This window comes from Oryzias melastigma, linkage group LG15 (assembly GCF_002922805.2).
Source record: "Oryzias melastigma strain HK-1 linkage group LG15, ASM292280v2, whole genome shotgun sequence".
NCBI lineage: Eukaryota > Metazoa > Chordata > Actinopteri > Beloniformes > Adrianichthyidae > Oryzias > Oryzias melastigma.
The window spans coordinates 4,787,454-4,801,319 of record NC_050526.1 but is presented as its reverse complement, the minus strand read 5'-3'; the positions used below and the strand labels follow the sequence as shown (position 1 = coordinate 4,801,319).

At 37.3% G+C, this 13,866-nt stretch overlaps 1 protein-coding gene across 1 annotated transcript in view; it reads right to left on the bottom strand.

Annotated features, from left to right (window-relative positions):
* ryr2b (ryanodine receptor 2b (cardiac)) overlaps positions 1-13,866 on the bottom strand; it is a gene marked incomplete in the record, with an annotated part of 81,019 nt that overhangs the window by 33,429 nt on the left and 33,724 nt on the right. Inside the window, 25 exon segments of the mRNA XM_036215605.1 lie at positions 178-240; positions 405-566; positions 642-728; positions 811-898; positions 1,050-1,287; positions 1,362-1,667; positions 1,740-1,870; positions 1,974-2,055; positions 2,856-3,103; positions 3,461-3,521; positions 3,737-3,786; positions 3,891-4,012; positions 4,804-4,880; positions 5,984-6,099; positions 6,330-6,453; positions 6,552-6,627; positions 6,796-6,873; positions 7,535-7,672; positions 9,379-9,468; positions 9,659-9,737; positions 9,869-10,041; positions 10,856-10,996; positions 11,079-11,169; positions 11,618-11,838; positions 12,004-12,173. Of these exon segments, the coding sequence (XP_036071498.1) occupies positions 178-240; positions 405-566; positions 642-728; positions 811-898; positions 1,050-1,287; positions 1,362-1,667; positions 1,740-1,870; positions 1,974-2,055; positions 2,856-3,103; positions 3,461-3,521; positions 3,737-3,786; positions 3,891-4,012; positions 4,804-4,880; positions 5,984-6,099; positions 6,330-6,453; positions 6,552-6,627; positions 6,796-6,873; positions 7,535-7,672; positions 9,379-9,468; positions 9,659-9,737; positions 9,869-10,041; positions 10,856-10,996; positions 11,079-11,169; positions 11,618-11,838; positions 12,004-12,173 (3,212 nt within the window).

Sequence of the window (13,866 nt, the reverse complement as noted above, 5' to 3'; positions counted from 1 at the left end):
GTCAGAATTCTAAAAGAATTTGAGCATCTAAGCTGACTTTTTCAAGCTCCTCCAGTTATGAAAACTTGGATGACTGAAATTCCAAAGATGCAAATTAGAAGCTACTTCCAAAGATAGTGAAAAGAATTAAATTCAGAGCTAATATCAGATGGAGAGATAAGAAGTTAAATCCATTACCTCTCGTTGAATATGCAACAGGCCACTAAAAAGTTGGTCACGAATCTCATCTTCAGTATTTTTCTGTGAAGAACAAATAACAGTTTAGAGTGAATACTACGGGTTGTCGCCGTCTCGCATTGAATTAGCATGAATGAATGAACAATCTTAAGTATGCAAACGGAGCACGGCCCAATATCACGGAGGGAGGAATCGGCATATTAATATCATTCCCATTTCACACTGACCTGAGAGAAGCCATTCTTAGCCAGCATGATAAGGCTCTGGTCGCTTGGAAAACAAACCCTCAGTCCCACGGGGACCAGCTTCTTCATGGAAGTCACAATGAGAGAAGTGTGCGCAGAATAACGATCCCCCTTCCTCTTCGTCCTCTTCTCTCTGTGGTTAAACTGAGCAGCAAGATAAATGAAGGTGCATTTAAGTATATGCATAACCCAAAGCTATAATTTCACTTTTAAGTTCACCTTTGATGCTTTCTCATTCTTCATCAACAGAGTCAAATTGTTGATTTCACTTTGGACGACGTAATTCTGCTCCTCCCATTTAAAATGCTGTCAAATTGGGAGAAATGGTGTACAGTGTGGTATGTTTCTGACATAACACGAGCCATAAAAGACTGTGTGTCACTCTCACATGAGATTTGGCCCAGAATATAAAGACCTCTGCCACCATGCCGAACAGCTGCTCAGCCTCAGGGATCGGCTCTTTCAGCCATCTGGCTCTGAGACAAGACAAAACAAAACACATTAACATCACAGGATTTCGTTTTAGAAACCCCAGCCTGATGGAAAATAACTCAGATCTCTGTTTGTATTTAATTTCGATTTTGTGTTTAAAGTGACTCCTTTTTTCTGATTTCACCGTCCACCTACCGATTGCAATCCACAAACTGGATAAGGAGAGGATAGAAGGCATAGAGATCTCGAACCAGCACTGTGTACTTCTCCTGTATGAGCAGCTCTCCCTCGGAGGTACAAGAGCACTCTGCCTTCATCTGCTCTTCCTCCCGCAGTATTCCTTCCGCCCTCTTCCTCAGCTTCTCCATCACTGGGAGGAAGTGACTCTTTAGCGACTCAACGGGGGCACTGCGTATGATCCGCTGTGAAAAAACTGGCAAATGGATGACAGCTGGAGTAACCTTAGCGAGCAGAGATAGAGGCTATCAGTTTTATAGACGACAATACCCGCAAGTTGCTTCATCCAGTCACAATGGCTAGCACCCACATGGTTGTAGAAGATGCGGAGTATGTAGCCAAGTAGATCGCTTGCGTGTTGAGGACCGACGGAGGTAAAAAGTGGAGGTTCTTCAGGGTCGCAGCACCACCAGTGGGAAATGTAGCTGCACAACATCGGCAGCGTGATCTCTGCAACATGGACGAAGTGGTGGGCTCCAGCGCCGGCACATGCCAACTCCTTCACCTGCTCCAATGCCTCTTCCAAAGAGGGAAGAAGGGGACACACATCCTCCACCAGATCTGGTAATCCCTGATCTAACAGAACAAAGCTCAGAGATAACACTTGAGATTTTAACAGACGATTGAAAAAAAGATAATTAGTTTTACCTTTTATCTGAGTAGCACTCACGGTGTTGTAGATGGAAAATGGGTTATTCTGATTCAGAGATGGTTCCAGGAAGCACACGGGAAAGGCTCCAGTCAAAGCCGCTAAACAAGCACCCACTGCTGGTCTGTGTCTGCGTGGAAAACATCTGTTTGGACAACATTTCTAAAAAGAATCCCATTTGAAAGAAAGGACTAAAAAAAACAATAAATTGAAATAGATAATGGAAGCAATACCCTTCGATGTCGAGGCTGCTCGTGTTCTTGAAAGAGTAGAGGCTATTCAAGATCCTGTAACAGGATACTTGGATTCCACCAACTGGAAAAAGAAGATATTGTATAAAGTAGAGAAACTTCCATATATTCTAATCGCACCAACGTACACACCCATAGGTACATTTAAACGGCCAGAATTATATGACACCAAGTCAATCATTTATCAGGTTAGAGTTGTCAAAGAAAAATCCTGAAACAAAATTAGTGAGATTTGCATTGCTTCAATGTTTTGTACCTAGCTTCTTCCAACTACATACGCTAATAAACAGTAGCAAAAAAAAAAGGCCACTCCCTTCTTGTCCAGTGTAAACATGTTCAAGAATGCAAGTTTCAATAAATGTCTGGTGTGTAGCTTTTACACATTCTAACGCCAAACTCATCATATATGGACGTATGATTCAAAACACTTTTTGATGTTTTGGGTGTCCTCAAGTTGTCATTTTTTGACATGCTGGCTGTTTCCATTAAATCACAGGTCCCCAACCCTGAGGACGCGGTACCAGATGTGGGACCAGTACCGGGTTAGGGTACAGTACCGGGTTAGGATACCGCTACTGGTCTGGTATCGGTACAAGTCCGCGTCCCGAAAGTTGGGGATCCCTTGTCCCATGACAAAGGTGGACAGGATTTTACGGACACCAGTGAGGATAAAAAATCCTTGTCTTGTGGGGTCCAGATGACCCTACTTTTAATGTAAACATGCCTAGGATAGTAAAAAGATTATAAAAACACTTTTATAACAGATTAAAAAAAATGATTGGAGAGGGAATTTAGGGGAAGCTTAATGTAAAAGCATGTAGCGTGTGCACAAAAAAAATAAATGAACACAAAAATAACTCGTACCCAAGAAGTCCACTCCAAAGTTTTGGTTAGCAAGATGATGGAAGAGGGAAGTGAGGGTAGGGAGAAGAATGAAAGTTGTGTAGTGGAGAGCTTGGGCCACTCCTCGAGCCAGCTGGCCCCTACTCTGAGGAATGGAGACAGATGTCTCCGAGAGCTTTTCCACAGTCATCTCCAAATCAACGGCTGCTGCCTCAAAAAACAAATGCAAAGAAGTCTGGATGGACTCTGGGGCCGACTTCATCAGTGTCCTAAGATGGGAAATAAAAAGAATTTAAGTAAGTTAAAAAAAAGTGTATAAAACATTGGCATGGATGTCAGGATAAATCAGTAAAAATTACATTCAGGCTACAGTATTGAAATAGCAAACCTATACTATTCACATCAACCATTTTATTGATAGCAATCTAGTGAAAAATGAGGCTCTGTTGAGCCAAAACAGTCTGAGTATCATGTGTCCCTGCAGGAAAAACAATAACGCTATCCCTCCTGCAGTTAGAATCAGTGTCTTAGTGACTCAATCACAAAAGACAAATCATCCTCTGACATGCGTGCACTGATAAAACTGAGAACATTGATCTAGGCAGTGTGACAGTAGTGCCATCTACCTGGCATCAAGAGCTTGGGAGAGAACGCTGAGGCAATTTGCAACAGCTGAGGCTTCATCTCCTGGGAAAACATAATTTCAAATTCAATGAATATAAGAGAAAATAATTACACCTGCAGCAATAGAAGACAAATACATTCAAAAATAGAACTTTCACGTTTTAATGGTGGGTTGAATAATGTGAGGACATACAAGCATAGAAAAAAGATGAATACACACATTTCATAAGTAAAACTTTATCATATGTGATCAAAATTATATTCCTCATGGTCCTTACCGATGTGGGGGATCCTGTGTCTTACAAAAACTGCCACCTTACAAAAGAGGCTGGATGTATACAAATAAAATCAATACGAAAAACGGAATGTTAATGCAAAAATAAAAATTCGTAAAATGATTTTTTTTAATGATTTTTCTCAGACAATAATTACCACGCAATCAACTCCTTTTCTTTTTTCGTGGCACAGCTCCTGTTGCCACTCGATCCAAGACAGGTGGAGATGAAATACAGGTGGTGGCTTTTCACGTATTGTTCCAAAACAGGAAGAACAACCTGTGGAGGAATAGTACAACTATTTGTTGTAACTACTACGATTAACAAGGACTTCGACCACTTACCCATCAATTAATTTAAATAGAAGTAAACTCTATGTCTTGTGTTGTTACACCCAATAACCTTTGCGTGTTAGGTTGTTGAAGCTCCAGTAACTGGTTTCAACTGGTCTGTAGCTCCATGTGGGTTAATGTAACAATGTATTCAGCAAAGGTATAAAAGTCTAATAAAACTTAAAAGTATTTTTTTTTAAACTTAATTTAGTATAAAAACTCATCACTTGTTGCTAATATCTAAAAAGTAAACAGTGCTAGAATTTTTCAGATAGACCAATTTTGGATTTATCCTTATGTGTGCAGGGGACGAGAGCACTTTGAGTGAAAGTCGGCCGGTGCGGAGATGAGAGGCATGACTGTTCACAGTCTTGGCTGACTGGGTCTGACTCAGGGGGTCCCATCAATGAAAAATAAACCCATTTCATTGCTGCCTCCTTGGAGGCAGAGCAGTGTGGGAGGCTTTAATCTACGTCCTGATGGCAATCGAAACACCCACATGGATTTCCAAAATGGTTAAATAAATTACACTGCCACAATGAGTTTTGCTTAGGGGGGGTTGCTCATGGCAACCATCTAACAAAACTAATTAGGCGACATAAACGAAATGAGAAAAAAATGTTAATGAGAGGAAAGGGTACTGGAAAAATTAAACTGGAGAGTAAGGAGAAGTGAACTGATGTCAGGGGTATCTTAGATTCTGACTAGCCTTAATTATTTATTTGGAAAGAAACAAACCTTGAGGAAAAAGATTATTGGTTGCTGATCTGGAGTCTTCTCTCCTTTAGACATCTGACCTCTGGCTTGAAGCACTTCTGAGAAAAAGTAAGATTACCATAGGGTTAGACCAAAAGTGTCATGGAAGAAAAACCTTATAATGATCAAAAGTAGTTTGCAAAACGTTTATAGAAAAAAAAAGGAGTTAAAACTCTGACATACTGATATTTATAGACATATATATATATATACATACGTGTATACATATATGTATATATACATACATATATTTATATGTATGTATGTATATGTACATATACAAATAATATATATATATGTATACAAATATACAAATAAATATATATACATAAATATATACAGTATAAATTTATATATATACATATACAAATAAATATATATACAGTATATATATATATATATATATATATATATATATATATATATATATATATGCACACACACACATTTACATATACATATATACAGTAAAAAAAAAACCTTATCTGCAGGGTTAAGGGACTGGAGACATCCGCGAATTCGCCAAATATGCGAATGCGGAGAACCTCCCCTCGTCCCCATCTAACGCCACACCCCCGCGGCCAAAGAATGTCCATTACTGATCCATACTCATCAAAAACAATTCTGATCGCGCTTTTCAAACATTTCTTGAAGAACATTAAAGTTTTGCTCAATATAAAGAGGTTTTTGATTTTAATATTATTCAGAACAGCAGCGTCTCTTATTACGCAGATGATGAGTGTCGCTTTGTCTCTTAAAACCAGGAGTCGCCTGCTTCCTTCTTCATCAAATAATAACACCTGCTCTGGATTATTATCTTTTGCGAACATCTTCTTCAGAATATCAGGATGTTTTATGCCGTTTCTGAGTCAGATAATGCCATTTCTTCATGCACCTTAGTTGTGCTCCGCCGTGTTAAAAATAAACGCGAAAACGTGAAACCCCAAATAAAGAAACGCGAATATTCCTGGGGACCACTGTGTGTATATTTATATATATATATATAACAACATTTTTTTTAAATAGATACATTTATTTGGGGGACACAGTTTGTAAACTCCACCTCATCACAAATACTGCAAAGGAGATGTGCTGCACAGATGCAAACATTCATTCATTATTCCAGGGTTGATATTTCACAGAAAACATTGTGGTATATTACCAAGCTTTAACATGGTGTCTTGGGCTTCATCAGTGTGAGTCAGCAGCCGTTGCAGGAGAGTCAATGCAAAGCAGTTGGCTGTGGCTGGAAAATCCATTTCCACCATTTTCCGATCCCTATGAAAATGATTACTAGTGAGCTTCTGATAATCTGGACCACATGGTTAATTCCAAATCGTTTAATGTAGTGTTGCAATGAGAAGTCAAAATGGCACTTTTTTTTTTGTCATGAGCTCCAAACTATGTCAAATACCTGGACATAATTGCAGGTTTATTTGACATACCTAAAACTGATTATAATTGTTATTTTATATTTGTTTTATATCAAAAGTTTGTCAAGTACTAACCTCCACACAGTGTATCCACTGAGCAGAAGAAACTTTAAAATGTCTTGGGCTCTTTCCCTGAACTTAGTCTTCTCTTTGGTGGTCAAAGTATCAAAAGGCACAAGCTTCGGGTGGCCGCCACCTCCTGAAGAAAGTAACGGGTCAGAATTTAAGAACAATTGTCAGACCCTCTGTGATCCATGTCAGAAAATTCTAGCAATAATTTAAACTTTAGCACAGTACCTTTACTCCCCAGTTCTAGTTTCGTAGCCTGAGCCCAGGCATTGTGGTAGTTTTCAGCCAACTGTTCAGCCATAGCCTAAAGAATTTTTATTTTCTTTTAAAGGAGAATACCAACAGTAATATATATATATATATATATATATATATATATATATATATATGTATATATATATTACTGATTTAGCTTCATGTGTTATTTTACTGTCAACACCCAGATTCAAACGTATTTAAATAAGTAACTTACACAGTGGTCCCATGATAAAGTGACACTGCTCATGTCCAAAGGTTTGGGACTGAAGGTTGATGCTCCTTCAAAAGACAACTAAATAAAACAACAAATATATATTACATTTTTTGTTTGTTTGATTTATTTGATTTGGCTTATTTCAAACGTTAATTGTAAATCACACATGTATTAAACTCATTACAGACATTAGGAAATCTATTAATTAAAAAATACTAACAAAAACAAGCACGTAAGTCACACTGGATTAATTAAATATAGTGATTATTAACTGAAGTCAAGTCGTATTTTGATTTGTTGCTTGAAAAAGAGTGGGAAGAAGTGAACTTTAAGGTGATGTTTCCTTTTACAGTAAAGTACTTAAAAAATAATTTTCTGAAACATGTAAATACCCAGTACCACATACCTAATGGTACCAAATAAATACACAGCAAGTCCCATGTAAGTACTGACCAAGAACTAAAAAGTACCAAGTAAGTAGCAACTGATCCCATTAAAAAGTACCACGTAAATTTACTGAAAGTACCCAGTAGGTGTAAAATGACCATGAAAATACCCCTTAAATATTTTGCAAATACTGTGTACTGTGAAAGTAAGTAAAATAAGTAAACATGAATAATAAAATAAATAAGTAAAACATATTTAAAAATATTGCTTAAAATAACATTTTTTAATCAATAATTGGTATTTTTTTAAAAATTTTCAAGTCAGAGGTAATGTTACTCGTTAATATACACACCTGTCCAGACTGAGAGACCCTGCGACTACAAGCCTGAATGCCAAAGGTATCTCCTTCTTTGGTCCTCTCTATGTTCCAACCAAAAGCCAGCATACTCTTTATTGTCTCTTTGATGGCCCAGCGATATGCTTCCTTTTCCTAATTTGTGCCACAGCAACGATTAAAAAGACAAATGTTAAAAACCACCTTTGAAACACCTTAATGACCATTATATATGATATATAAAAATATGTATACATTCCACACTTCCCCAGTGCAGTATTTGTTATTAAAGGCCCGATCCCACAGAATTTCGCGGGTGTATCACGTGTAAAAAAGTTAGAATTTTGGCGTCCGATCTCGCACTGAAACTACTACAGCACCGCCATTTTACAGCCATTGCACAGCGGTACCGCTGTACCACACGCAGTCACCCGCGGTCTCAATTTTTGTACAGTTCAAAAATTAACGGCGGACAAATTTTGATTCCGCACCCCTATATCGCCCGTTGCACGACCAGTCCGCTCATAAGAGCATCTGTACGCGGAGGATGATTTTTTTCCGTGCTTCTGCAGTGATATGGCTGTGAAAGCCAGTGGGACCGGGGCTTTAAGTATAAAATCATTAAACTTTTAATAATATTACTTTATGTAACATTTACCACATTTCTACGACGGAGTATTAGGGCCACCAAAAAAAAAAGTAATATTACAAGTTTTTTTTCTCGTAAATTCATAATTTTTAATCTCGTAAATGTACGACTTTTTTTTGTAAATTTACGACTTTTAATCTCGTAAATTTTGGACTTTTTTTTTTGTAAATATATTGAAGTCGAGGGAAGCCTACATTCCAGCGAATTTATGCCGTGAGCTGAAGCAGACCGACCAAATTGTGAAAAACGTCGTGGATTTCATCAGGTAAACTGAATGTTTAAAATATTTCAAATGTTTGGAAGTTTCTTTATTTGATTTACAGTTTATTAATGTTTTATTCTTCCTCCACAACAGACCAGATCTCCTCCAACTCTGTGATGCTGTGATCTGAAGAGGCCTAGTTTTCTGAATTTTCCATGTTCTTGTGCTAACGTAATAGACAATTGTCATTTCTCAATGTTGTCTTGTGTTGAGACGGGACGTTTGATTTGGAGAAGGAGGCGTCCGGAGCTCTGTTTACTTTTTCCTTTTGTTTGTGGTTTCTGCGCATGACAGAGACATGATGTAAGGTGGCAAAAGGGCTTCTGCGAAATGAAAGGCAAAATAAAGTGACGGTCCTGATCAACATGTATCTCTGAGCTCTTTCTTTACATATAAAACTCTGCATTACCGACACCGAACCAGGAAATAATTTGATCTTGAAACACAAAGAGGTTCAAAATGTCTTCGTTTTTAACACCAATCTGGAAATAAATCTTCACAAGATACTCCACGTCTTTCATCTTTGAGCACGCGGCTCTGATAAACAGAAAAATTTGTTTTTTTTCTCATTAATTTATGACTTTAAATTTCGTAGATGTACGAGTTTTTTTCTCGTAGACTTCCGAGTTTTTTCTCGTAAATTTAGGAATTAAAATCTCGTAGATTTACAAGTTTTTTCTCGCAAATTTCTCGCTAAATTTACAATTTTTAATCTCGTAAATCTACGAGATTTGAAGTCATAAATGTAGCCTATGACTTTTAAAGTCATAAATATACAAGTTTATTCTCGTAATTTAGCAGTTACGACTTTTTTCTCATAAATTTACAGTCGTAAATTTAAAGCTGTAATTTTAAAAATATTTTTTTCTTTTTGAAGTGGCCCTAATACTCCATCGTACATTTCATATATTACACTTTAACACTAAAAAAAATGGACTTATATCCGTCTACCTTCTCAGCCAGAGCTCTGTATGGCTTGAGGAGAGGATGAACTTTCGTGTCCTCACAAAGCTGCTCACCGTGAACCCAGCCATTGGCAAACTGTCAAGAAGAGAACACTTGAAGTCAAGCACTAGAAAACGATCAGACTTTAAGTTGAAAACTCAACGCTGGCAGATGTTATGAAAAGGTGGTGGTCAAGATACATGAGAGGAGATCATTAATCATTACGACGAGGAGGTCAATTTATTTTTGTTAGAACAATTTAGAAGAACAGTTATGTAAATGTTACCTTTTCAAGAGACCACTTTTCATGAGTGTGTTCCGCATACTTGTTCACTACAAACTCAAGTCTCTCCGGCACTGAGACACTGGGGCACAAAAAAAAAGAAAAAATTACAGCGTTGAGGCCTATAAAATCTTTTCTTATCAAATTTGAGCTTTAAGGAAGATCAAAAGTATGTAATAGGCAACAGGTTTCTCATCACAAGATAAATCTTACTTGGCTGTATCTACAGGTTGGGGATCAAAATGTCCATCTGTGTCCATAAAGGATTTTCGCTCCATTTGGGACAAACAGACCGACTCCACGTGATCAGGAGGCAAAGCTTTGGCTACTGTAACAAGGCACTGCGCACACAGCTCCAATAACTGAAGGGTGTAAGGCTTTGGGATCTGAAAAGGAGAGGATGAAAAAGAATTGCAAAACTGAGAAAAAAAGAGGAAGGGTAAATCCATGTTGGGGAGACAAAATAATATTTGCTGAGAAGAATAACAGCCGTGAGAATGCCTGTGGTCTTAAAGCAGCCTCAGTAAAACTTACAGAAATACAATCTTTGCCTAAATTGGGCATATAGAGGATGTTAACGGCAAATTGAAGGAACAGCAGGGGGATGAGGAACTCATTTCCACTGCAATGACCATGTTAAGCAAGAAATAAGAACTGATACGTCTGTACACTTCTGAGCAAAGGAAAATTCACCAACAATTTCCTTTTAAACTGTTTGAGTGTGATTGAAAATAGTGCTGTCATATTTTAAGTGATTAATTATTCTTTATGACCTGTAATTACTGATTATTCCATTTAATTAATCCAACCTAATAATTGCTATGAAAAGCCTCATTTTGAAGTATTTTCCTTGAAATCCGTGACAGTTAAAAGATTAAAAAACAACTTAAAGAATGGCTTTACGAAGGATTTTTTTTATTATTATAAAAGACATCCAACCTTTACTGTTACACCACCAATGGGGATTTTTATCAATCTTGTAAACATGATCGAATTTGTTTACAAGTATTACTAATTTAAGATTGTACATAAATGTTCTCTGAAATGTTCTAGTTCAGTCTGAGAAATGTTTGTGGAAGATTTCTTCCATCAGTGGAAAAAAAAGCTAATTTTGCTGGTTAGGATGTTCATAAAAAAATAAAAACATTGAATCCCTTTTATACTATGTAATCAATTAAACTAGTCTTCAGAGTTATTTACCTTCTTTGCCAACGCCTTAAAGACGCCCCAAAATAACTTTCTAGACAGGTGGAGTTCTTCCTCAGAGGCCAAACTCTGGTCACTGCGCCTGCCGGCGTGGGAATAGTAGGACCGCCTCTGTGCGTAATGACTGATCAGCAGCTGGAAAACAAAAGTGACCTTTTAAACCTTCATCTTGAGAGTTCTTCCAGATTCTGAATTTCAGGGCAGTTTGCGGATCCACCTTCAGAGCCATTGTGCTGTGGTCTGTGAGATGGAGAGCGTCAAAAACGAGGCGTCGAAGCAAAGGCTGCATCATGGATGCCTGGAGTTTACTAAAAAAGGGCAAAAGATAAGAAATTACAAGCAGCAATGTGGGTTAAAGTAATAAAATTAATAGTAAATGAAGCAAATAAAGGTAAAAAAATGTAGTAGAGCTGATAAAATTAACCAAATATATAGTAAGTGGCTTCATCGAAGGAAAAAGAGTTGAATTAGTACTATACACAAAAGAGAATTTACTTCAGATGTTTTAATATTACAAAATCCAATACAATGTAGTTTAGAAATTCAACATTCAAGAAAGCACGGATCTATGTAGCATTGAAAGTGGAGTTTTTTTGCACAAAACCTATATTTCAAAGGTGTTCTTAAAAGAATCCTCTATTTTAAAGCTATTCTTTAAACTACAGGAGTTGTGCCCACAAAATTGCAGGTACTGTAATCCTGCAAAACATCAGCAGCACTTCCCCGCGCCCTGATTACAGGCTGAGACCCCCATACCTGCACAAAGCCAGCAAACAATCCTGAGCGGTTTCTCTCTGAGCCTTGGTCAAGCTAAAAGCTCCTGAAAGCCGGTAGACTCCCTGGATTAGACAATCAACCAGCAGCACATGATCTTGTAAATCATGGAGAAGAGCTGAGCATTTTGTTAGAAGAGGAAGAACGCTTCCACACAAGTATCTGTTGAGGGCCAGAGCCATGTCCGTGGATCCGAGCTCCACCTGCACGAACAAATTATAAAATTAAAGGAAAGTGTTTAAAATCTTGTTCAAATAATTTTATTTGTAAAAAGACTGAAAAGTACTGCTTTTTGCTGCAGTTTTTAGAGCCGATTTGTACAAAATAGTAACATTTGTGGATTTTAAAAGCTTCAAAAAGATGCTCACAGTGTCAAGAGAAACAGCTGCCTGAATGTCAGGTAGAAATCCAACTTCCAGAAGCCGGAGGAGCAAGCTGTGGCTCTCAATTCCGTAAACTCGATCCAGAAATAAAACCATAGCTGCCTTGTGGTCTGGGCAGAAGACTGTAGAGAGGTCCGGCTCCATCAAGAAGCCATCTGGAAAAACAGAAAGATAATTTATTATAAATATACCTTCGTTAAGGTGAATAATAGTAATAGATTTTATTTATCAGGTACCTTACAACAGAAAAATCAACAGTAAGCATGTAGCCAAAAACATTTACAGGGGTAAAATACATTTAGAATACACTTATTATGATTTACAAGGAGTAAGAAATCCTGAATAGATTGGTGTTGAGTTTATTGTATGTTAATATGCTTTTGTCCAAAAATGTCTAAACCTTGATATAATTTTTTCTTGGTATTCTAACTCAAACTCCATATTTCCTGCAGCAAAATGCTCCTTTTGAAATATTTTAAGAATTTTCAAAAAGGAAATCTGCTTTGAAACAAATTTACTAGGAAATTTAGGACCAAATGTTAGAATGAGATCGGAAGAACTCATCGACTCTGATATTGGTGACTGGAAAATCATGAGTAATATTGGACTGAAGGTTGAGAGACACCCACAGAAATTGTGTTAACTCTTTAAATACCATGTAAAATCTACTTTTTGGGCTTTTATATGTATTATACTGTCCATTGCTCACTGTAAGGAAGCCCCCAAGTGTTTTTTCTGAGTAATCCTCTAAAAACCAGCCTCCCAACAGCAGCCCCTCCCATACCCACGAAATGAATGGGTTCTCACGGATTGATGTCACAAAGTGAGAAAAGCCCTTTCAAGAAGAGTCTGTACTACCAGAACTGTACCACAGGCCAACACAAATACCCAATTTATCAGAGCAGCTAGAAGTAATCAGCAAAATAACCTTTATTTGAAATGCAGTATATCTTTCAATTGTGTACTGTTTCCATTAAATGCCAGGTCTAACAGGTGTTCATTACTTTAGACCCTGGTCTCTTTTAAGACACACACCCTCTCCCCCTCTCCAGGATACATGGTGTGTGTATCAATGGTGAAGATGCCAGTTGTATTTATGTTGTGAACCATATAGTAATTGCAGATATATAGTATGCACATTGATCTTTGCAAAAGTGCGGATGTTGTTTGTTTTCCTGGGTGAAACACAGAAATGCTGCCGAGGCGGGCTCTAGGATGATGTCATGAAATGGGCGACACCCACATGGAGCCTCAGATATGGAGGCGTCTTACTTCCTGGTAGGGAAAAGATTCAAGAAAATAACTAATATTTCATAAATAATTTGTTCTTTAGTGTGCCAAATGTAATATATGATCACAAATATTAGGGGTCTGCAACTTTCAACACTTAAAGAGCCATTTGAGTCAGTTTTTCACCAACTACAACCCAGTAGGAGCCTCATAGTCTTAAATCACTCTTTAGAAAAATAAGACACTGGTTTGCACTAATATATCGTTGCTATTATAACAACTATGAAGGAAATGTTGATTTTTGGTATAAATAAATCATAAATATTAAGAGAAAATAGCCTTTTTTTCAAAACATTTATAACTTTTGACAGAGGTTCACATGAAGTCCTTTCAAAATAAAAGACATCCTTTAGAATGTAGTAATGGGTAGTGTGATGTGAGCAGTGATTTAAAGGAAAAAACTGTTTATTTGACCTTTTGTGGTGCATGTCAGCCTGAAATTCGTAAATCCAATTGACTACAATGAAATCTGAGCTGGTTAAGTGACACTTACTGTATTTTTCTAACAATATCGTGCACTTAAAATCCTTGAATTTGTTCAAAAATATATATGTGTTT